General features: G+C 37.9%; 1 protein-coding gene across 4 annotated transcripts in view; it reads left to right on the forward strand.

The window, feature by feature from the left end:
- Positions 1-26,607, forward strand: part of Lsamp (limbic system associated membrane protein) — a 2,126,592-nt gene that overhangs the window by 1,898,826 nt on the left and 201,159 nt on the right. For all 4 annotated transcript variants that reach the window (XM_029544403.1, XM_029544404.1, XM_021209062.1 and 1 more), the window contains one exon: positions 6,464-6,589. In XM_029544403.1, the coding sequence (XP_029400263.1) occupies positions 6,464-6,589 (126 nt within the window). The remainder of the gene's footprint in view (positions 1-6,463; positions 6,590-26,607) is intronic.

The following is a 26,607-nucleotide window of genomic DNA, read 5'->3' on the forward strand; positions in this document are numbered from 1 at the left end:
GTGTACATTTGGTTGTTTCTTAGCTATTTCTGGGGATCAAACCACTCCAAGATCTGGCAGCATGAGACAAGAGTTATCCTTTACTTCTCCTGCATGTGCATTTCACCTTAGGTAGGCTCGATCTTACTGTGAGGCTCTGCACCTTGCCTCACCAGATTTAGTGGATAAGAACCATGTATAGAATAACCCATTAAATTTAAAATTCTGGTAAGCAACAAATACATTATTATAATTGTGTTCCACATAGTATTTGGAATGCAATTATATTTAAGGGGTATTTGTTGCCTGTCTGAAAAGCATGTTTATTTAGGACCCTGCCCTATTTTTAGCGGCTCTTTCAGCCACCCCTCACCTCTTCTCTTGGAATTCAAGAAGCTCAGCTGAGCTTGTTGTAAGCACAGTAGCAATGCCAGAAGTGCCAGTGAGTCCATGTGGGCTGGCAGCTCTCACAATTTTATTTGTAAGCTGGGTATTTCCATCCTATGGGTAAAAGTACTGCCATGGAGCAGAGATGGAGATATGTGTGGTACCTACTGTAGGAAGGCATGGAGATTGAAAAGACATGGACAAAGAGAGAAGCAGAGTGGGCTATGAACAGTTTGTCACAGTTTAAACTACTTACATCTTCTCTGGACTGATTTCCCCTGAAGAACCGTATTCTAATGAGGTCAAATCTGGATGTCCCAGATGTTATGTGTGAACTGCTCAGCCAAGGGAGTATGAATCAACTAAACGAAATTCCTATTTGATCAGTGGTCTCCCCAAAGCAAAACCAATGTGCCTTCCCAGAAGAAAGAGGTTATGAAAAATATCCCAGGCTTGTACATACTAAGCAGATGTCTGTTACCCCAGCCCTCTTCTTATTTTAGAGCAGGGTTTTGCCAAACTTCCTAGGGTATTTTCGAACTCAGAGGACATTGTCCTTCTACCTTAGCTTGTCAAATAGCTGGGTTCCCAAGCCTGAGTACCCAGGTTCACCAGTGACAATAAACAAATTTCTTAACAGGATGAAAGCATGTCAGTTATGGACCCACAGAAGTTGATAGCCCAAGGAGAGAAAAGTAGAAGAGGGGCTATAGTAAAAACCTGGTGGCAGTGATAGACTGATAATGTAGTTATCTGGAGTGATGCTGGTTCATTGCACAGCTAAAGGAATGGATGTATTTAAATTTACCCCAATATTAGAATTATTTTAAAAGCATTAACTTTGCAGTGAGAAGCTAAAAGCACTTTGCTTTAACACAGAACTTTATTTATCTACCATATCTATTTCAATAAGAGTGTCATCAATGAAAATAGTTTTTATTTTAAATTTACCTCATAATAATGGTACCCTATAGGAGCTCACAATGATGGAGTATGTAAAAGATTAATGGCATGTTTTAAAATGTTTTGGTAAAATTACTTGTCATGGTAAGTAAGGTTTATACTTACATGTTTCCCAGAAAGACTAGGCAAGCTAGTTTATAGCACTTGTTGGGAGAAGTGTAAAAACCAAAATAGTTCCTACATTTTACATTTTACAATTTTTACCTAATGGTTTTGGGGAAATTATTTAAAATTTACAACATGAAAAAAAGTTCTTGTTTCTCACATCATACATAAATTTGTAGATGCTTTAAATATTTCAATATAAAAATAAGTAATTGCAAGAAAATTTTAAGTATGTAATTGATCATATTTTACAAAAGGATTATGTATACATACACACAAGATAGAAGAGACAATAAAAAATAACTTTATACATATAAAGTCAAGGAATGTTAAACTTCTACAAAGAAAAATAATGACAAACAAAATTAAGAGTCAGAAAATAAATTGGGGAAAATTGAACCAAGACATCAAAAGGTCAGTTGCTTTCAGCCTAAGTAGCTCCCATTAGTCACTAAAAAACAAAATAATACAGACAAATTGGAGGTATCACTGAAACTGAATAGGTTGAGATCATTAAACAAATGGATGATGGTGTTGCATGTAGGGAAAGATAATAAATCTCACAAATATCTTATGAAAAAGGGCTTCGAGGCAGTGGCCCCCGAAGAAAACAAACCATTCAGAGCGGTAGAATGACTCAAAGATCGAGCATAAATCAATGTTCCAGTGACTTTGAAAATTAATTTGTATTTGCTAGTACAAATAAGTCTATTATGTTAAACTGTACTTCCTAGCTAGTCATACCTACCGAGGATTAAGAAAAAGTGAAAAAACAATGTGTCATCACTTGTGTAGAAATAAATGTGACCTGGAGGAAGAATCATTTCAGAAAATACACAGAGTATTAGTTTGGGTTAGTTTTCATTAGTTATGTGATTTTTTTTCAACTATTGCATATCCTTTGTCCACAGTGTGAAGCAGCAGTAATAATTTGATGCATATTTTACTTTCTAGAACTTTTATACAGTTTTTAGTAAGAAATAAAATGAAATCTTCGGATTGCCACATTTGTTGTTGCTGGTGATGTTCTAAATTTACATCTTATGATCTTCTATACAAATTTAGGAATAAACTAGTAAATCATCTGATTAGGAAAGTCATCTAAAAGTTAGGATTCTGCATTCTGTTGAAAAAGCAGTTTTGTGGCTCTCACTGGTTCTGTGAGAACATAGGAGCCAGTCTTTCACCCAACAGGACTTCATGAGGAGAGGAGGTACAGACAGAGGTGGAATAAAATTCAGAAGACAGGCTCACCAGCTGAAGCCCATGCAGGAGATGTGCCCCTGACATTAAAAAAAAAAACAAAAACAAAAAACAAACAAACAAACAAACCAAAAAACACAAACGAGATCATTCTTTGCAGAAGTACTAGAATACTTAATGTGTGGGTATAAAGGACGCCTATTCCAAGAACCAAAAGTTGTATACATCTGACTTCTGATTGGGAAGATATAGTGCAAAAAGAGAAGGAAATGAAGTTAGAGAGATAAGAAAGAAGCAATCAGAATGAGTTCTGAACTATAGTAAGACAATGAGATGCAATCTTGAAGGCAATATCAGTCAAGGGATATTATGCTCACTTATAGTTTACAAACTTTTTTGCTGTACTATAGAAAATGTATGGTGGTCAACATGGGGAGAAGAAGGCTAGTGTCATAGAGTCAGACTTAATTCATTTCCAATAATTCAAGGTTCCCACAGCTAAAAGAAGGGACAGGAGGAGGAAGAATAGGAGGAGAGGAAGAAAATGTTGATGTCTGAAATAAGGCTGAGTGGAGTAAAGCAAGGGAGTAATGCAGGAATGAGATATTTACAACATGGGGACAATTCCATATGGGCAATGAAAGAAAGCACTGTTAAAAGAGATGATTTGGGGGGGGGTGGTTGGTTGGTTGGTTGATTTGAGTTTGCCCAATTATCTCTTTTATGCTAAAAAAAACAAAAACAAAAACAAAGCATCTCTTTCCATAATGACAACATTCACTAAGATGATAAAACACAAGTATTTCATGAAAAAGTAGATGGATCTATAACACATTTGTGAAGCATACAATGGAGATATGAACTAGTCAAAAAATGTAGACGTAAAAATGTTAGCAGAAATCTGGGCTAGAGTTCCTTCCCTTCTGATGTGAGGTCATCAATGATATGATTTCAGCATCTAAAGTGACAAAGTGGGTAAGATCACTCAAACAAGCAAACTGACAGGACAAATGGTAAATCAGCCAAGCCCTTAAAGACAGTCTTTGAATAAGAGTAAGATGATCCCCAAAATTCATATCACCAGAAGTGTAGGAAGAAAGTCTGTTGAGTTTGGTGTCTTGGAACCAAGAACAGATAATCCTGGAAGAAAGAGACTAGTATCAATAAATTAAATATTTCAGGAAAGATAGTATTACAATTGAAAACATGGGCTTTGGAAAGCTTCAGTGGAGAAGTTTTTTGATGTAAGAATGCTCATCATGTTTAAGGAAGAAGTTGGGTGGATGTGATGATGTGGCATCATTTAATTCCTGAAGAAATTGAGATGTGGAGTTGGAAAGTTAGTGAAGTAATTTCTTTGGAGAATAAAATTTTATCTCACGTGCACACTCTTATAGGAAGATCCTGATATAAGTCAATGAGGTGAGACCCACAGAAAGTGACTGAAATGCAAGTATAATGCAGCAATACAATAAGATCTATTTCTTAATGTTTAGTACAAATGTTGAAGCATCCCCATCCCTGGTATTCCAGACTTGAGCTGACTCACCTTAATCATGACAGTCAGAATGATTTGATTACTACAACACAACATTTCAGTTACTCTAAATTTACATTTTAGTTTACATGTATTTGTCCAAGTGCCTTAACTAACATGGCAAGTGATTGCAAGGTCCTTAATATAGATTCATATATATGTATATGATATATATGATATATGATATGATGTATGTGATATATTATATATATGATAACAATTTTATTATGAGTAATATTATCTGGCAGTAATACTAATAATGGACTTTTTGTTTTTAAGTTTGTGCATTTTCATATAGCAAATTGGATTGCCCCACATTTGGTTGAAAAGACATTTACATATATCTCTTATATTTTGTTACAATTTAGACATAATTGTAATGGAAGTTTAGCTGGTTTAACTGCTACAGAGCTTCCTATTACAAGCTTGGGGTAATTGAGGAAGTGCTAAAAGCACTTTTGCTCATTTGTGTACTGTCACTGATTATTTGTGTCACACTTGGAGGCATTCAGAACACTGGCTTCCTCAAATAAATATTAAAACTATGCATATTAAACAAAAGAACGATTAAGCACTCAGGAACTCTGAGATGTAAGGCCAGCTGTTGTTCCTGATGGGATTACCTTTGACTAGCTATTATTCTTCTCTGTTCCTCAGGGTCTTGCTTATAAATTGGGTATGACCTTCCAGGTTCTTATCCTAAGTCTTATCCTAACTTATTGCAAGTTACTGAATAAATCCAGGAAAATAATCCTTAACCCCAGAAGCTAACGGAGCAATAGAAACTCAAGTGAGACTAGTAAAGATGAGAATCAACTGTAGTCCAATGACAGTGGGTTTGACTCAAAGTCATCGCTTTTTATCCAGAGATCATATAGCATGTCTTTTTGTCCGAGGCACACTAATGTCATGAAGGCCCTCCATCACCTTCCTTCTCGCGGCACACGGGACCACTCGGATGTTGCTTTCCTAACTATCATCAGTGTCTCCCTCAAGACTGTCATGTAGTTGTTTCTTTAAGCAGAAAATGTCCCAGCTGGGCAGGAACACAGTGTCTGTAATGGGTACGACAAGTGGCAAGGAACAAGGCTCTTTGATTACTTAGCTCCTTCATCTTGTCTTCCTCCCTCAGAAGTATATTTTCACAGCTACCACAGAGGCAGCCGAGTTTAAAAAGAAAAGAAAAAAGGAAAGTTGCAATCCACCCTAAGCCCTGCTATTTGTAATCAGTGTGTAGCTTCAGTGATGAAATTTGTGAGTAATTTACTTCCCACACTCCCCAGCAAAGCCCACTGGAGTGGGATCTAACGTTGCCACCCTGGACGCTAATGAAGGAGACCAGGCGGCAGTACTGCTTGCCTTTGGGGACTCATTTTTCACATCACCAAAAAGCAATTTCTGTCCTTTTCGGCCATCTGGTTGACTGGATTGTGAAGATGAAATTCTGTTCAAGGAGTGTTTTAAGAGGAGTCTGCTGGGATTCACATTCCTTTTCTGCTTTCACTTACTCGCATCTGTGCCTCGGTAGCTTACCTATAGATAAACCCTTCATAGGACACCCGTTCTTTATTATACAAAATGTTATTTCTAAAGTTTACTACACATCATGGTAGATATAAGTTTAGCTAAAGTTAACTTATTCAATTGTTAGTAGTAATGTTGATGGTAGCATTAAAAATAAATGCTGTGATATGGTTATAAAACGAGTTACTTAATACAATACCTATTAATTTAGTTCATGTCATTTAATTTGTTATACTATATGTAGGATATAGTATATGTAGAAGCTTTCTATTTTATTGATTATCTTATGCATTTTACATGTGGATACTACATTTTAATAGCACAAAGCTCTCATCTTACATTATCAATTGTTCCTTTCTTGGCATTTGGAGGCTGTATTATATTCTTCCATATATATGAAATAATGAATTTAAGTGATGGTGATAAGATTATTTATTGTAAAATTGTTAAGAATGTACATACTTTCTAATTTGTCCTGACCAGAAAGGATCTAATACAAGTTTCATTATACATAAATACTTCCTAAGCATTCAGCTGGCCATAGTGTGGGGTATGTTCTCCTTATAGATGCTTAAAGGCCTCTAGAGTGATTTGGAGAACAACTATCAAGTGTAGGAACTAACAGTATCCTGGCTACATAGCAAGAAATGTCAGACTTACTAATAACATCTGAAATGTACCTAACTTTGCTTGTGTAGCTCATCGCTGCAGTTTGCTTTTACTGGCATGATTATGATTACATATTCCACTTCCTTCCATCTACAGTTCCACCAAAGATCTCCAACATCTCCTCGGATGTCACTGTGAATGAGGGCAGCAATGTAACCCTGGTCTGCATGGCCAATGGGCGCCCTGAACCTGTTATCACCTGGAGACACCTTACACCACTTGGTAAGCAACTGGCTACATTCTAAGCACATAATATTTAAGATTCTATTGGCTCAAAAGGGCAAATGTGTATTCTTTTTATTGAAACTCAGAAAAACTACAGTTTAAATATTGTGTAGAGTTCCCATAATTTGGGCTTATATGTTCTCCTCTTTAAGTAACTTAGTAATCTATCTATCTATCTATCTATCTATCTATCTATCTGTCTGTCTGTCTGTCTGTCTGTCTGTCTATCTATCTATCTATCTATCTATCTATCTATCTATCTATCTATCTATCTATCTGTCTATCTCTATAATCTATCTACCATATGTATGAATAGGGATACATAAAATTGTCTTTCAAAATAGACTAACCCTCAAAGGAACAACTATAAGAACATTAAATATTACAGATACATACATATATTCAATTTATGTAACAATAACTACTAAAAAATAGACTATCAACTTGAGGGCATAGGGTATGGGACGGCTGAAGAGATGAATGAAAGGAGGAGAAGTGATATAATTTATTTCAATTAAGACATATTTTTAAAATAAAGTATACTTCTAAAATGTATAGTATTTTTGTGGTTCAGTGTATTTGGGAAATGTTTTATATATACCATTTTATACCTCTTTTAAAAGTCATTTTCAATCATAGTTTCCTATAGAGTTTCCTCCTTTGTGGTAACACCATGTGAAGAAATTTGGAACAAAAATATCTCTGCTTCCTAAGTGCAGCCTTGGCTTCTACCTCTGAGATGGTTGCCAGGAATGACACAGGCTGTGGGAGTATATCATTGAATCCAGATAATGATACCAATTCAGTTAAATTCATAATACGACTTCCTTACAATGTGCTCTGCACCCTTCCTGTCTATCCCTCTTCATACTACCATCATCTTTACTAGGACCTCGTACTACCATCATCATTTACTTTCCATGGACCTCATAGCTTGTGAACACATTTAAGCACTTTACCTGACTCATCAGGATTAGCTAGCTATATCCTCCCCATTCAAATTATGCTTTCTTCTATGCAAATCTATGTGTTTTCAAATACCACAATTTATATGTAATATACCTGCTCTTTAGTTATTCTAAAAAGAAGGTCTACCAAGTCAATTATAAATCAATTATACGTAGATTATTCTTAGAAAATAATTTATTTTGGCAAAGAGTCTCACCCTTTAACTGGCTTATATGTGATAGTCTCATATTTTTTCTATAAAAAATATCTAGACACTTAATTTCCAAGGTAACTGACTTTGGAATGAACACATATAAAACTAGGTATACAATGAGACTCATCCTGAGACCATGGTAGTATTTGATTACAGTATTTCTAAATATTTCTTCATTTTTGTGGAAAGATAATAGAGTATCTCCATTTGATATCATAGTCCAAACTAATTTTCAGGGAAAATTTAGCTCAACTTTGTAAAAATGCTCTTGTGTTTAGGCAAGTAGTCTTTTAAAGACCTCTATTCTCTTGAGAAAATGCTATTCAAACGTCATCTGTATTATGTATATTTCCCATCATTTATTTATAATATATGAGCATCATAAGAGGTACTTATTTGGGGGTATCAATATCAAACACATTCCCTCACTTAGACTCACTTTGAACCTCACATGGCAAGAACACACAGATAGTCATCTAGAACATGGCCTTTTGGAGGTTATACATCTTTTTCTAGAAATAAATAAATTCTTCAGAGTACTTTCTTCCTGGAAACCTCACATTATACACAACCTACTCTACCTACTTGATACGAAGTGTAACAATGTTGTCTTCGGTTACTGGCAATTTAGCTTTAAAATACTGTCCTGTATTCACATATTTTGAAAAAGACATCTAAAACTGTCGCACGCCCCCTTGACCAGCAAGGAAGACGCAACCACCAGTTCTTCTCTCAGCAGTTTTTTAAGGAACCTTGAACAATCTTCATTTCCCTCTTCATCTCCCCGGAGCCCTGGGATACAAACCCTTTTATACTCTTATCCACTCCAATCGCGGCAGGCCATGTCACCTCACCAGGTGTGCAGCCTCAGCCAACCAGAAGAGCGGGAACATATCACCACCAAATATGGACCTGTTTACCACAAGCTCCATAGCCAACAGGTGCCATCTTTTAAGGTGCGGCTTCGAGTAGCCCAGGGGAGGGGCTGTGGCCTCCTACATAAAACCACCATATTTACTATAATGCTGTAAAAAATGGATTCAAACCCTTCCATAGTTTTACTTTGGAAGGTCTCTTTTTGAAAGTTGACTCTTTGTTTTCAGTATCTCTACTTGTCTTTTCCAAAGCCATGGTTTGTTTCTTGCAAACAGACACAAAGAACTTATATAAATTATCACGAGCCCTTCATTGCATTGACAGTTGGTAGACTTGCCACCCAATTTATTACCAATCTGTTAAGAACATAAATTATTTTATATAAATTACAGATTCATAAAATTGATTTTCAACATTCTACTTAGGTGTTTATGCCCTCAAATTCATATACAAACCATACTCCTGTTTTCATGCGATTACTTTTAACTTGTCTCACCTTTTGTTATCAAATTTAAATTAATACAGATACTTTATTAATCTTGCAATATCATTCAAGGACCAAGTGGTAGATTAAAAAATGAAAAATGTAAGATTAAAGGAAGGAATTTATGTTCATGCTATGATCAATAGGGAACCATATTAAAAGACCCTCCTTCTTTTGGTGCAATTTTGAGTAGGAGATAGTATTTTCAGGGCAAATTGTTCACTTGAGCCTCCAAATACTCTCCTTTTTTGTCTCTGAATTTAGAAAAATTCTGAGATAGAGCCAAGCTGTCAAGATCTTTGCTACTTTGTTGGCATATTACATGTGACTATATCAAGTAGATGTTCATGAATAAAAGTACTTAGTTCACAAATCCTACCTAAAAATACATTAATTTTTCCTTTAGATTACAGTGCATTCACCTCTACTTGAGACCATAGCCAGAGACATAAGCAAAGCTTTACTGAAATCATGCTTAGTCCATAGGGTTTTGTATGAACCCTGAAAAGCATGCTTTCTGTGATGAGTCAATTAAAACAAAGAGCAGGGGACCAGTGGCATCTTCCATAGTAAAGACAGTATTTCATGTAATTCCAGGACTCTGGCTTCAAAACCAACTACAAAATTTTGATATATTCACAAAGATGCTCAGGAGTTAAATACCAAGGTTCAGCCCATTATAGCCTGTGGGCTTGGACCAGTCTTATACTCTCTGGCTGAGAGCAATAGTGGTGGTTTTGGCATTTCCTGAATAGTTACAAATAATCAAAGGAATCCTGAATTTTAAATGCAAAACAAATATATGAACTTCAGACTTGAGTACATATGCATAAAGTTTTGTGCAAACACTGCCATGCTGAATTACTTGCATTTGATCCATGGCTTCCTTTGATCTAAAATAACATACTTTGGTAACAACAACAAAAGTACTTAGTTCACAAAACCCAAAACACGTTATTTTTTTCCCTTAGATTACAATGTATATACCTCTGCTTAAGACTATAGCCAGAGACACAAGCAAAGATACACCAAAGTCATGTTTAGCCCACAGGGCTTTGTATGTATCCTGTGGTCAGGTATCTTATTTGTTCCTCTATTGGTGTATGTACAGACTTTCTCTCTGGATCAAATTGTATACTTGTGCACTCCAAACAGCTCCTTCCTGCATTTGCACACTCAATATAAAATCATTGTTCTCCTTACAATGGACACATATCACTCCCAAAGCTTGCTCTTTCATCTCTCACACAAAGCTTTAATAACCAAATACTCACTTGAACGAACACATCTTCCTACTGAAAGGAGTGAGAACTTGATTTCTCTCTCTCTCTCTCTCTCTCTCTCTCTCTCTCTCTCTCTCTGTGTGTGTGTGTGTGTGTGTGTGTGTGTGTGTGTGTGTGTGTGTGTCTGAAATTTGGAAAAGGGTCTTCCTTGCAGCCAATCCAGTGCTACCTTTTTGGGGGGACATCTGAGGAAGATACTTGCTCCCGGTGTGACAGCCGAGCTGCCTGCAAACCCTTGCCATGTTATAGTGAAAATCCAGCTAGCTTTGTTCAATTATTAATTGTGCCTTTCACAGTACAGAGTGGGACTGCCTTCCAGAGGAAATGTACCTGTGATTAGCTAGACCCCCACGGGAGACACAGAGACCTGAAAGCAGAAAATGCCATGCAGGGAATCACAAATGTCTGATTACTTGTCATTTGGTGCCGTGAAAAGGGAGCAAGGAAGGAAAAAAATGAATTGTGTAATTTTTGAAAAGAACATTATCTCAATTCATTTCTTGCATTTGAATATTTTGATTAGATTATTTCGTTTCTCCTCCTTTTGGTCCTCCCCCACTACTCCCAAGTATACTGCAAACATTTTAAAGATGGAAACTGGAAGTGTCGTGAACTTTCTATGTATTCAAAACCAAGACACCTCATTTGAAAAAGAGACCAATCTTAAAATCCTGAATCGTTAAGCTGATCTCATTTTTCAGTTATTTTATATCATCAAAATGAGTATCACATGTGGTTATTAAATGTGACCTATTTTCCCTCTTAATTAAGTTAGACTTTCATAGCCCTGTGGTTGCAGGGGATTGCTGCACCATAACATGTATTTTGTACAGCACTTTTGCTCCCCCTTCCCAATATGTGCCATGTTCATCATCACCATTGCGTGGCTCTGCTTCTGACTCTTCTATCTATCATGAGGAGACCTTTTTCTTAAATGTGCCTCATGTGGTATCAGGGGCACTTGCTCAAGTTTGCAGAAAGAGCTGATGTGTCTTATGTTTCTACAAAGGTTTTCACAGTCTCAGTAGCTTCTTCCCCCTAGAAAATTTCAAAAATTCCTCTGAGGATTTCAACCCGTAGGCTGAGATCAGCTCAGGATATACTATGTAATTTTCCTGATGAGCTAGAAGCAAAGTTTGACACCAATGGAAACAATAGAACTCTTACTTAAGAAATGTTTTGCTACATGGCTTTAGAAGAAACATAAAACATTAAACCAAGTCATTAAAGTCAAATTCCAGAAGCCCATAGTCCTAGTACTTCCTTTTTGAGATATTATGTTAGTTTAGTGAGACCTCATATTTAGCATAGAGAATATGTGTGATTTGTGGTTTAGATTTTATAAAACAATTTCTCTGAACCTTCATCCTTGGGATCTCCTCAAGGAAACTGGCAGCATACAGGTGTAGAAGAGTCAAGTCCATGAACTTTCTGGCTAAAGCCTGCTAATTCCACACTGACAATTCATAGCAGAATAGAGTTACAGCATAGTCTGCAAAGTGCTATTATACCTTGCATTATTTATAATTAATATTTCCATATTTCCTTTAAAAAATAAAGAAAAATAATGTTGGTTTTTTTTTTCAGTGTCTTACCAAAATATTGGTTTCTAGTTCTGTCTTCCATTAATACAGAACTGTGTTCAGATTCATCTTGCTCACCCACACACGACTTGCTCATTTGGTCAGAATTATTTCTAGAGTGCTCACTTGGATAAAACACACACACACACACACACACACACACACACACACACACACACATTGAAGTGTAAGGCAGACATGGTCCCTGAACAAATGAACCTTATAGTTCAACAAGAGAGTAGAGCATTAAACTAATAATTGCATGAATAACCCTTTAATTAGATTCATACATTGTAAAAGAAAATGATGGCATTCAATTAGACCATAAAACAGGGCCATATAGCAAAATCTGCAGAGCCAGCAAAGCTGCCCTGAGGGAAGATAATGCTGAGATTTCATAAATGAATAGTACATAAGTGAACAGAGGAAGAAAGAGTGTCTTAGCTATACAACACAGCACATCCAAAGTCTTGGCATGACACTGCATGCAGGAATTTGGATGAAGATATTTATGTGAAACCATAATGGTCATGCTACTTTTCATGCTTAAACCCCTTGATTTGAAGATACTCAATTGGAACTTGAATATGCTGTTTCTGACTCTGAAAAGGCAGGAAGAACATAAAGAAAATTTATACAATAAGTTTTTAGATCCTTATTTGTAAATGTGATATCCACCATCAATTGTTTATATTACATTACATAGTAATATACATGATCACATGTACACAAACAAATACACATACACACAGAAAGGGAGATTAGTTTAAAATAAAAAGATGGTTGATAGGTCTAGATAAACACATTGTATTTATATACTGGTATAAATTTTACTCTTATTCCCAGGAAACAAGTCCAAACTCATGGAATTGATAAGCATAAGGGTGGGCCAGATGATTAGTGTTAAGAGACGGTCGGTCATAGGGTCAGTGATATGATTCCGTGGGTAAAGATGTGTGCAATCAAGCCTGATGACCTGAAATCATCTATGTTATCCACACAATGGAGGAATGGAGAGCAGACTCCCACAAGGTTTATCTGATTTCCTTGTCCTCCCCAAGCCAAAATACTAAATGCATAGTGTAATATTTTTGAAGTATTCATTACAAGGTAGACACTATGAGAAAGATGCAAGTGATCCGACCTCCTTTTTTTTTTTTTTTTTTTTTTTTTTTATTTTGCCAGGGCAAGGATTAATTTGGGAGACTGTTTTGATTACTTTGTTAGTAACTGAATCCTTTCGTCTTTCCTGATGTCACTGTCAAAGTACAGTACAACCAATATTGTCTTTCCCCTGTATTCATTAATTTTCTCTTTGAATTCCTTGCAACTATTTATCAATATAAAACATCCAAATTAATATTCATTTTGATATCCAATATCCCAGGGCCTTTGGGATAAAATTCTAACCACTTAGCAAGACGTTAAAACCATTATCCAATTGATGATTGTACCTCTGAATCACAAAGCACTCAAATTTATGCGGTAGATTGTACGACTTACATGTAAGCATATTCCCTGTTCAGACTTCACTTGTCTCCTTACAGGAGTGCTCATTCCATATTCTTTACCCTTTTGCCAGCATAACATTTCAACATGACTCTTTCTCCAAGAACACAGTATCATACAAGTCATACAATCTCATTTCTGGTTATTTGTCTTTCTTTAGCTTACAAGACTATTGTTTTGGAAATGTGTGTGTGTGTGTGTGTGTGTGTGTGTGTGTGTCCACATTCCATGACATGCAAGTGAAGGTCAGAGGACAGTTTGTGAGAGTCGTTTATCTCTTTCCATAAGAGTTCTGGGGATCACATTCATAGCAGTAAGAGCCTTTACCTGGCAGCCATCTCAACAACCCTCCATTGTGAGATCTTAAAAAGTTTGGGAGCTATCCATTATCTATGTATCTATTCTCAAGATACTCAACAGTAGCAAATGACTGATATGCAACTGTAAACAATATGCGAGAATCACAAAACTACCCAAACTGATAATTTCATTAATTTCTTGCTGAAATGATTTTAGAAATTTCATGTAAGTTTTCTGCCTACATTCTACATGCATTCTTTTTGCTTTGAGTCACCCATGTACATGAATATGTCTGACTTGCCTCTTTACACCATTGGCTAGAAAAGGTGCTCTGAAGTAAATACCCTTTGATTATATTATTATTATTATTATTATTATTATTATTATTATTATTGATTTCTTTTTTTAAAATGTATGTGAGTGCACTATAACTGTCTTTAGGCACACCAGAAGAGAGAGACCATTGCAGATGGTTGTAAGCCACCATATGGTTGCTAGGAATTGAACTCAGGACCTCAAGAAGAGCAGTCAGTGCTCTTAACTGCTAAGTCATCTCTCTACCTTGCCCCCTTGATATTATTTATCACTCTTTTATGATCAGTGATTGCTGTTTTACTTCTCAGCAATGATCTTGGTCAGTAATTGTCTCAAACGCTCCTTTGCTTTTTCACCTTCTGTTTCCCTCACAAAAGGAAAGAGTTTTGCATCCTCACTTCCCATTTATGATAGCTGTCTCAAAAGGAATAAGTGATCAATAAATATCTGTAGGGTGAATGGGGGAAGTGCTTACTATGAGAAACATCAGACTCTTTTATTGTTCCCTGCTTAAAGTTGAGATTTTAAAGACAGCGTCCCTACACTATAGTTTTGCTACACTATATCTACCACTCTTTGAAACACAGGCCCTTCCTTACCTTTCCCCACTGTGGCATTTCTACCTCAGGTTTTTAATGGCTGAGAGATGACTTTTTCCTTTGTTGACAAAGATGTCAACACTGCTACTCCAGTGAACTGTACTGTATTGCAGGTGGGGTGGAGCAAGCTTCAAGGCCGAAAACAAGCTGATGATCAAAATTACCTAGGGTAGAAAGAATTGCCTCCTCCTATGACTTAATCTCCTGTGATACCTAGGGTCCTGTGCAAGGGAAGCTCCTGTGAATCTGGTGATGGCCGACTGATCAGCATGAACATCTCAAACACAGGAGTGCTAATACTGTAAGAGATGTATATGGATCTTTAAAGCATTTGGGAAATATCTTGAGAAAATGATTAAAATGTGAATTCAGGTACAGTGAACCTGAGCTGGGCTTGAAATCCTGTGTCTAAGAATGAGCACAACACAGGCAGAGCTGCTGGAACATCATTCAAAGTCTTATGACAAAGGAGGTTAAAGGGTACTGTGGCATATAAAGGGGCTACTGAGGTATATAAATAGCCTAGTAAAAGGGACACCTAGAAAGGATACACACAAAAAAATTGACTCAATATTGTTAAAATGCCTCTTATTTTTAACTTTTTGTTTCAACCAAGACACTGAGGGGATGGTATATAAAAATATTTTAAAATGTAGTTTTGAGAAATAGGATTATTTCTGTCTTTTAGAGTTAGATACTGGTCATTAGACTCGACATCACCTTGGAGTTTTGTAGAAAACATGATAGGAATGAAATAATATTGGGTCTTAGCACAGACTACCCCAGTCTGAATCTGCAGCCCATCAAAAGCCCCAGGTGGTTTAATTGAATATTTAACTTTGCAAAGCCCTGGGCTAGAGGAAAAGAATCTTCCAATTCAGATGAAGCTGCTTCCTAAGCATCTAAACTGTAGAAATTCACACCCTGCTTGCACTTTCCTACTGAAGACATCCCAACTGGATCTTCACCCCCTTTCCAAATCCATCACTACAGGGGTAGAGAAGAAGAAGAAGAAGAAAGATTGCTGCAGGGTATGATACTATGTCACTTAGTGTTTGTCACCGGGACTATTATCCTCTAATGTTCTACTTGCTACATCAGACGCTGCTGCTAAATATTGCAGGGGAAAAATTAGTCTAGTGTATGAGGAAATGCAGTCTGAATGACAGTAGCCACTTTTCTCATCATCTTTTATAATAGCTTTATCTGCAAAATGTAGACAGTAACGTGTGGCCTGCCCACCTCACATGGCTGCTTGGAGGGATCAAAAGAGACAATGAATATGAAAGGAGCCTGAAAAATGGAAAGTTCTCCACAGATATAAAAGATTGAAAGGGGGCATGATGCAGTAGAGAAGGGACAAAATTTGAATTCTGAGAGGCCGAGTTCAAGTCCCTGCTACCTGTAACTTACTTTCATGGCTAGAGGAGGGAACTTTAGATGGCCTATGTCTCATCTCCAAAATATGAATAGCAGTTCACCTATCAGGATTCTTCTGTTGCTCCAAGTGCAATAATGTACACCAAGGTGATTTATTAATGATAAAAAAAGCATTATTTAACTACTTTCTATTATTACCATCATTGTAGATGCTACAGAGTAAATTATAGACCTAAATTGCTGTGGTTATCTAGTTAGACTGTAAGAAGAACTAACCTCAAAATTTTGGTTCACCTAGTTGATGATTTAAGGAATGAAACCAGAGTCTCTCAAAATCTATAGCAGAATTCTTTCTTTCTTTTTTTTTTTTAAGATTTATTTAATTTGTTTGGACACACCAGAAGAAGGCATCAGATTCCATTACAGATGGTTGTGAGCCACCATGTAGGTGCTGGGAATTGAACTCAGGACCTCTGGAAGAGCAATCATTACTCTTAACCCCTGAGCCATCTCTCCAGCTCCCTACAGCAGAATTCTCAACAGGACAGTTCCAATACCACCATCAGCAAGGAAGAACTTGCTAGATGTGTGTGTTATTAAACCCCATTCCAGATTCACCCAAATCAGAAAGTCTAGGTGTGAGGCCCAACCATGTGGCCATTAATAAGCTCTCCGGGTACTTTCAATACACGATGAACTTGGAAGAGCCTGCCTCTAAAGACAAGTCATCTTTCTGTTATAGTGAAGGCCATGAGATGTCTCTACCAAGCATCGAGCTACTGTGATTTTTGTGTTTCCGTGGCTGTGTTGGTGAGCGCATACACATACATACATAAAACTACGTGGTATGTAAATTCCCTGTCATATTTCTATTACCTTAGATGGGGAGGTTTGCAAGTAACACTGCATAGAATTTCCTACTTTGTCTTTTTCTATCTACACTCTAATGATGTTTGAGGCTAACATATCACTTAAAATGTGCACACATTTCTGAAATCCTCATCATGCGCTTGGCATATTCATTTGCAAGTCTCTCAGTATACTGAAGCTACAATTCATCCCAATAAAACTGAGAAATTTCAGCAGGTAACTCAGATTGGGTCACAGCTGCACACAAAGACATGCCAGGAAAAGTAATCTCTGTCATTTGAGATGGAGTGAGAAACCACCTCCATTACTAGAGAGACAGACAGACAGACAGACAGACAGACAGACAGAGGAGGGAGAAGAAGGAAAAAGAAGTCCCTTGTCACTTCTTTGTGTGACTCTAACTTCTCCTTAGTCAACCAAGACTCGAATCAGGAATTTTTTTGCAGGTGGTCAACAATTTAAAAACATGAGGAGCCATGAGAAGTCACACCTTTGTTAAACTGTGACTTTATCTTCTGTGGACTGAAGTGTTAAAATCTGATGAAGGAAAGAGCTTACAAAAATCCTTTAATAATTCAATGTGCAAATATCAATGCAAATCAGATCTAATTCTTCAAGGTATTCTAATAATAAAAGCTGAAATGTCAGTCTTTGAATGACATCATTCTTTATAAAATGAGTGTGTGTGTGTGAGTGTGTGTCCTGGTCACTAAGGCTTTCAGCTGTTGATAATATGTGGCAGAGAAAGCCAGGTAAGAAAATCATGACAGTGACTTGGACTTCAGAGAGCAATCCAAGAGATGTGCCTAAGAACTCCACACTTCTTCACTTCCTAAAACAGGAAACCTGTTTGAAACTTCAAGAATATTACATATTCCCAACTTTTACCTTATAGCAAAAGTCACTCCAGTGATGACGGATGAACTTGAGGATCTAGCAGCCTGTCACTTGAGGTCAATTGCTATAGACACAGAAGTATGCATGGGCAACTTAAGTCATTGGAATGTTAAACAGGTAACTTTGGGAGCCATCTAGAAGAAGACAGATTCACACTGTCACATCATTACCAAAAAAAAAAAAAAAAAAAAAAGGAGAAATAGACATTTTCAGTTTTTTACATTAAAATAATTGTAACAACTATACTTACTTCCATATACTAATTATCATAAACCACCTAATTAAAAGAAATGAAGTAATTCCATTTATTTAAGAATAAAGTCATCATAGCATTTCCTATCTGGGGCTGCCTTAATAAAATACTACAGAAACAGTAAAAATGCATGATCAATTGCCACCCTGGTTGGAATTTGGTAGGAGTAATTTTGCTGGTTTGTCATCTTTCTAGAAGCCTAATGACAGTATTTTTTTTTTTTAACTTGAGAGACACTAAACAAAGACTAAAGTCTGAGACATCTCTTTTTAAAGGGCAATAATTCCTCTGCAAGGTCCTCGCATTCACCCTCATTCCTCTAAAAAAGGTCCTACTTACTGCTATCCCACTGGGCATTAGCGATTCAACATATGGCCTTGTTGAGAACAATATTTAGTTCATGACAGATATCTGCTTTCATGGTGGTAACCACTTTATCTTCTTGCTCATCTGGCTCTCTTGGAGCTTGGTGTCCCACATCCACAATGTCATGTTTCCTTGGAACTGAATATATTCTGGAGACAAATCTTCTCCTAATCTCAGAATAATTAGTCTTAATGAGGAAACTAAGTGAGAAGGGACTTAGCACCCTATTGCTTGTTGCCTTCCTGGGTCCAGCTGTCCCATCAATAAGGCTAATCAAGAATAACTTTTCCATAATTTCAAAGAACCCAAAGCACATTGAATTATCCTTGCAACACACCAAGGCCAGAGCTAAGGAAAAAAATATGTTTTGCATGTGTGTAAATAGCTATAACATTCTCCCCTTTGGCAATGCTGATACTGATTACTGCAAGAGGAGATAATTCCCCCCCGGGAACATTTCAGCATTCTAAGTTCTCCACAGTAGGCTGACTCAGCTGCTGTGTGTCAGAGTAGATCTGAGCCTCTGCTGAGCCAGAGTGCAATGTCGCTAAGCCTTTGAGGATGTACGTGAATCTTCACTGTGCACCGCTCCTAGTCAACGGCATGGTTCTGCCAAGGAAGTGTCTGGCAGGAGGGATGCTCATCATATTCTATCTGGCTGTGTGAGAGCTGGGTGACTGGTGATGGAGGAGTGATAAAGGATTGCTTACTGCCGGCTGCCTGTCAGTACTGCATCTTGTTCCTGGCCTGACCTTTATAGTGACTGGGGAGTAAGAGGTAGTTTAGCAGATCCTGAAAATCTGTTGTAACCTGTTTTCTAACATGGAGCCATTCAGAATTCAAACCATTCAAAAACAGCTCAACTGCCTTTGCTGACCATGATGGAATGTCATACCATCCACGGTGATGTACATCCATAATGCCTGATAGTGGTAGGAGATAGAAGCCAACTATCTCAGAGATATTTCTCAAAATCTTGTAACTCAGTCCCAACCCAAGCATAATGTTCTATAAACAACCAACCATGAGTCACATATCAGGACCAGAGATCAATGACAAGAATAGTCCTTTGGTTTGATAAAGGACAAAATAAAACCATCATGTACCAGTAGACTATTTAGGTACATTTTTCTCCTAGTTGATAATTTGCAAGAAACAAATATACAGCTAGACATGGTTGCAAATACCCTTAATTTCAGCATGTGGGAGGCAGAGGTAGGCAAGTTTCTGCAAGTTGCAGAAAAGTCAGGGAGACATAGTGAGACCCTATCTCAATATGTGAAAAAATATACAATAAATGGTATAAACATAGGTATATAAACATATAACACATACATGTACATACAGTTACTTAGATTATATATGTCTGGCATTATTTTCATGAATTTGATGAAAATGTAGCTTTTTTTTCAAACTGTAGAAATGATAAATATTGAACCATGATACAATATCTCTTGGCATTGTTTGAATTTTTCACCCTGAAAACACAACAATTCTAAGTGTTTATTCTATTCCTGTGCTTGAAAGAAAATGCTTTGAGATCATGCTCCTCAGTGTATTGAAACCTTGAATGGCAAATGGAAGTTTTCAGTTTTTCAAAATAAATACTGTAATAACTTAGGATGCCTCAGTTTAGATTTGGGAGAAAGTAAAGTAACAAGACTTCATCCACAGACCTAATTGCTGTGATCAATCATATAGCTCTCTGTAACAATGTTCATCAAATTATTTTGATATCTTCTCTGTCGGAATAACATGCATATAACGAGTGCTAGAGCTTTTGCAACAAACTACCAGAGGTTTATGGGTCAAACAATAAAAAAAATGCATTCTCTAAATATTCCAGAGGTCGTAAATGTATGGAGAAGAATTTAAAAGGGTCACACTCCAGGTCCTAGGAGAGGTGCCTCTCGTGACCTACCTTCCTTAGCATGTAATGTCTTGCCTCTCATGACCTACCTTCCTTAGCATGTAATGTCTTCCATCAAGCTTCTGCTTCTATCTTCTTTCAGCCTTCCATTCCATGTCCCTTTCACTGCATGTCTAATTCCTTCCCTTTGTTGTATTTATATAACAATCATCGCATGCAGAGCCTATGTAGAAATCTTAAAGGTGTCAAAATAAGGCGTTCCCCATTACTGTTGTGTGAATTAAAGACATTGCTTATGAAACATTTTACCCGCTTTTGTAAATTCTCAATAAGTGTAGTTCTTCTTGATGGTAATGCATTAAAATTTCCAACAGGAAAATGTGTGATCTGTATGTAATAGCACTGGCACAGAAGGTGCCATGTCTACAGGAAGAACCAAAACTAAGCACTTGTGTTGTTGTCTTGCTCTTCACCTCAGGGCTTTTGTGGTAAGCAAACGTGTCTTCATTCTCACCAATGATGAACGCGGTAATTGACAAACCTTGTTTTTTTTTTTAAGTTTTGTTTGTACTATACGTGCCAGGTGTCCTATTTAAATCCTAATGGTTTTTCAAACAGAAATGTGTGTGCAGCCCCAAAGCACATCATACAAAAATAAAAAAAAAAATAAAAAATAAAATCAACATACTCCAGGAGCCTGCTGACAAACTGAGTAGAGGGTTAACAGTTGGCAGACATGGGTCAGGAGCTGAGAAACAGACTCTGTTCTGACTCCCCCTGAAGGTAGTTTCTTCCCATCTGGAGGCTTCCTCCTCACAGCTGGAGCCTGCACCCCTAGGGCAAGCTCTATTGCGCAATTTAGTCTTGCTTTTCTCTCCTGCTTGTTCTCCTGCTCCTTCTGTGGTGTAGGCAGGGCACCTGAAGGAGCCTGGTGGGTCCAGGAAGAGGACCTGGTCAGTGCATTTGGAGGTCTGTCAGATGGCCTCCAGCATTTTGTTCATCCTGGCTTTCTGGCTCATTTCCTCTGCCTAAACTTCTAAGTTCTCTGATGTCTGGCATTGGGAGAATAGTCTCCACTATTTACTTTCTATTCATATTCTTACTCCACATTCTTTCAATCTTTAAGTTGAACCTATGAAAAACAGAAGCCTGGCTATCCCTCAATTCGGGCAAAACGGCTACAGAGCTGCGCAGTGCCCTGTTGCAGTGATTATTTAATCTCAATAGGAGGCTTCTACCATGCCTTCGGTCTTTCAGCTCCCAGATAAAAGACAAAAAGCTTTTATGTTTAAGATAAGCCTTATGCACTAGAGTGGGGCAGATATCTACCCTCTAAGCTATTAGGATCTATTTTCCTAGTTTTAACCCCAAGTTATAGCTTGCACTGTTCCATCTGGGAAGCTCTTAACTCCAACTGGCCGGCCTTGGTGGCCATGTTTTCACAATTCATCTACCCCATGATATCTTGTGTTCTTTTCTCTCTACTTCCTGTGGTCTCTGCCTCAGAGCCCAAGCCTGGAAACTTAAACCCCACTTTATGTCTCTTCTGCTATAGGCATCTTTATTCACCAACCGGGGATAACTTGGACAAGGTTACCTAGCATCATTTTCATTTTGGTCTACATTTGAACCTTCACATCCCTGGGGGCAACCATAGTCTATATTTAGCATTATAATACATAGCAACAGACAAAACCTCAACAGTCCCCCACTGGTTGGCACAGAGTCAAGTAGAAGTCCATATGATTATTCCTTTGACCTCATAGGGCTCCATAATTTATAATTCAGCATCACCTTATGCACTATGTGGATATAGTTTTAAAATAATCAAAGTCAAAAAGAAAAAAGAGAGATGGAGAACTTATTTTAAAAAGTTGTCGATGAGGAGAATGTGATAGATGCAATGGATCCCTAGAGATGTCTACAGTCTAATTCTTAAGATCAATGAATATTTATGCATATATGGGAAGTAGATTTGTATATAAATTCTTAATATGGAAAGTTCATTCTAGATTATATGAATAAAGTTTAATAAAGTCACACAGGTTCATATAAGACATATACAAGATGGCCATATCAAGGCAGAAGATGAGAAGTAGGTGTCTTGTTATCCAAGAGCTTTAGAGATTCTACAGATGTGGGGCTGCAAACTGGCAGCAGCTGGCAGCTTCCTGAAGTCAGAAAAGATGAGGAAACAAATTCTTTCCTGATTTTCTTCAAAATGAGCTAAGATCCCTGGCACCTTTGATCTTAGTTCAACAAGAGCCCCATGTGGGCTGTTTAATCTGTAGAATTTTAAGACAATAACTCTTATTAATATAACCCACTATATTACGATGACCTGTTACAGCAACACAAAGCTAATGTGCTGCCTGACTTTTTGGAGTTGATCACAGCCGGACAGTATTGGAAAATCATGTTGAGCGTTTTAGGCAGGAACAAAAGGTTACTGAGCATACCTCTATAGAGGGGCTTCTTTGGGAATAATGAGAAGTAACAAGGAGCTGAAGTGCCTGATCAATGATGTCAGCGTATTTTATTCTGATGATTGATACTCAAAGCATTGTATTGTGATCAAATGTAATGAAAATTATACCAAAAGAAGCTTTCATTTCTTTCCTTTTAAAAATTTTGCCCTTTGATTTTTCTGATCCAAGATGTACTCAGGAAGTGACACTGCCTTTGGGGTAATTGTTGGGAACGTCAACTACCACCTGTTCACCATAGCCGACAGTACCTCTAGTAATAGTCTTACCAGGTGATGCGCAGTAGAAAAGCCATCACTTTCTGTGGCGTGCTGCCTTCGCTGTGTCTGTCAAACTTTGGGAAAGCTGCGAATTGCTTTAGAATTAAAATTTCACCACTTCAGGTATTTGCCTTAAAAGTTCAGAGAAAGAACTCGTGAGCAACATAAGAGAGGCCTCAGGGTTTCTGTTAAATGAGACTCCTAAATACTGAGCTGAAAAAAAAAAAACACTGTCATTGGCCTTAACAAAAAACAAGACTTTTTTGGTTTGGGCATCAGTCAGTGAACACACCCAAATGTTAGCATGATAAACGTGTAAAATAGTAGTTCTCGACCTGTGTATCATAACCCCTGGGGGTTGAGGGTGGGTCAAAGGACCCTTTTAAAGGGGTTATACATTAGATATCCTGCATACCAGATATTCACATTACAATTTTAACAGTAGCAAAATTAGTTATGAAGTAGCAACATAAATTGTGTTAAAGGGTCTCAGCCTTAGGAAGGTTAAGAACCACTGTTGTAAAAGATGCATTGTTTGTTTTTTTTTCCCAACACTTGATGTAAGATCCTTGTGGGAAGAGGCAGCATCCATTTACACAAGCCCCTGCCTTTTCCCTATATATAGCTACACCCTCATTGACAAGAATAGGTTTAAAGTCATATCTGCATGAGGAAGGCAAATGGTAGCTGACAGTGTCTCAGCCATTGGCTTTCAATACGCTTTTCTACAATGTTGCTTTGCCCAACTACCCAAGAGCTTGATAGAGTGGATATCAAGTGCTGGATACAGGATCATACCTGAGTCCCACAAACCAGGAGAGAATCCCGAATCCAGCACCCCAGCCTACCCACATACTGCCTAACAGTGTATGTTTTTTTTTGTTGTTGTTGTTTTTTTTCTGAACCTTCATCTCTCAAGTGTCTTCATGGAGAAAATAAAAGCCTTAAGGAACATAACATTCCCGTGAAAGTGTCATGCAAATTAAATGAAATGGTCCCTACAGTGTGATCTTTAGCATGGGGCCTTGTAATTACTGAAGATCCTGGGTGTCACAGATTATTGTCCTTCTTAACAGATAGAGAATAAAAATGAACTTCAGAGGGGAAACGTGACTAATACAAAGTCCTTAATACCAAGTGGGAAAGTGTCACTAAAATCCTCCCTGCTTCCCTCTATTTTGTGTAAGGATAAGAGTTTGGAATTCATTTTGATATATCTTCTTTATTCTTTTCTATCTCTTCACCTCACACTCATGGACAACACACACACACACACACACACACACATACATACACCCACACACACCCACACACACCACATACATTCACACAAACACACACTCACACTCAACATACACACACACACACACACACACACACATGCACACGCATGTGCACACGCACACACATACAGACCTGCTTGGCTCCCCCTTGCTGAGAAGCACAGGGAACCACATGTTCCTGTCAAGAACCTGCTAATGGCAGACAACAGCTGTGCAGTGACAGAAGCTGTGTGCTTCAGGGGCCAATCCCCTACTGAGAGGAGTAACTTCACATTCAGCCCTGAACAGGCATTCAGCTCCGTCCTCCTGTGTGAGCCTGTGGTGGTTCTGCCTGCAAATCACTGGGCTCATAACAGGGCATCGTTTATCTGTCCTTTCTCAACCTGCTAAGTCCACAAGCCTGTTGGAAGAAGCAGTTCCCCAAATTACTTCCAGGCTTCTAAGAAGACAGGTTGTCCCAACACTTCCATGGATGAGAGCATGTCAAATCTTGCCAAAAAGCTTTACAGGTTTGAATCACTTTGCTTCTCCACCAACTTGTCTGTAAATCAGCCTCTCTTGCTTATGATATGATTAGGTCCACATACTGGGCTAAGTACACTGTATCAGCTGTCTGCAGGAGCTGCCGAAGTAGCTACTTTGTGATGCAGGTGTGAAGGCAAAGAGAATTTGATGAGCAAACCATCCAGGGCCCTTCAGGGTGAGAAAGCAGCAAGTCTGAGGTAGCCAGACAAGAGTCTGATAAAAGAAAAGGGATGGACATGCACTGCCACTTGATTTCCCAAAATCTCCTTACAACGGGGCAACAATACTAATACATGTAAAAATGCTCACATGTCAAATCCTGCCCCTTGTGATCTGGAAGATTTCTTTCGCTGAATAAGCCTTCGGAGAGCCCTCCATGCAGAGGATGATCTCAAAGGCCCATCACTGTTTCCCACACCCGAATACTGGCATCTCTGTGGAAGGGATTTGTTTTGTATTTTCAGTGCTAACACACTGAGCAGCCACAGTGCTTGGTAATTGGGTTTTAAGTGTTCCTTTGCTTTAAAAAATTGATGCTTTGGGTCTTCAGTTCTTCCTCCCTGGAGGAATGTCGATCTTTTTTTTTTTTTTTTTTTTTTTTTTTTTTTTTTTTTTTTTTTTTTTTGAAGGGTGACTTTCTCATATCCTGTGAGAATTAAAGGACAAAGTTGCAATCCCTAGCTCTGTAATGACTCTTACAGGAGAAACGGGTGTTACCTTTGCAAACAGTCTGTTGGAGAAGAAACTAAACTGAGGAACAAGACGAAGGTTCCAGTTCTGATTCTCTCCCTGATCATGTATCTGTAGGACCTAGGACAGATTTCTCAAAACATCCAGTTCCAGCTAAATAAAACAGAAACCAAACTAGGCTTGTACTCCTTTCTTTTTTTTTTTTTCTTTTCGTTTTTTGTTTGTGTGGTTTTGTTTTGATGTTGTTGTTTGCTTGCTTGCTTGCTTGCTTGCTTGCTTGCTTATTTTTCCTTGAGAGAGGATTTCTTTTTTGTAGCTTTGGTTGTCCTAGAACTAGCTCTGTAGATCAGGCTGGTCTCAAATGCAGAGATTCGTCTGCCTCTGCCTCCCAACCTTGGATTAAAGGCATTAGGCTTGCATTTCCTACAGAGAGAGCAGTCAGCTGGATGTCTTACTAAAGTATGAGTTCCTATTCAGTGTTATGGAATGGGAGGTTATGCTCCCCTATGATGGCAATGCTGATGGTCTATGCCACCTTGTGAGTAAGCAGCCACTTTGTTTTTCACAGTGTCATGTAGTGAGTGGGTGAGACTTATGAGGGCACCACCATTTTATTTGCTGGATCCATTGTATCATCATTTTTGCTTCTAAAAATTTTTTTGAGTCCTGGAATCCCACCCTCTTGCCTATGATGCTCCAGCAACCCCCCAACAGGCAACAGCAACAGCTTCTACCTTCTGCCCACACTGGTTCCACACCCATTCATCACAGTGCCTTTCTGAAACACTCCACACTGTTCCTCAGACCCCATTAACACTCTGTAATGGCTTCCAGCATCTCACTGGAAAGGCTCCAGGGATTATTTTGGACCAAAGTAATTTATCCATTCTCTATTCTTCCCTTCTTGTATCATTCTCTCTCTCTCTGTCTCTCTCTCTGTCTCTCTCTCTGTCTCTCTCTCTCTGTCTCTCTCTGTCTCTCTCTGTCTCTCTCTGTCTCTCTCTGTCTCTCTCTGTCTCTCTCT

Source organism: Mus pahari, chromosome 12, assembly GCF_900095145.1.
Source record: "Mus pahari chromosome 12, PAHARI_EIJ_v1.1, whole genome shotgun sequence".
Classification (NCBI taxonomy): Eukaryota; Metazoa; Chordata; class Mammalia; order Rodentia; family Muridae; genus Mus; species Mus pahari.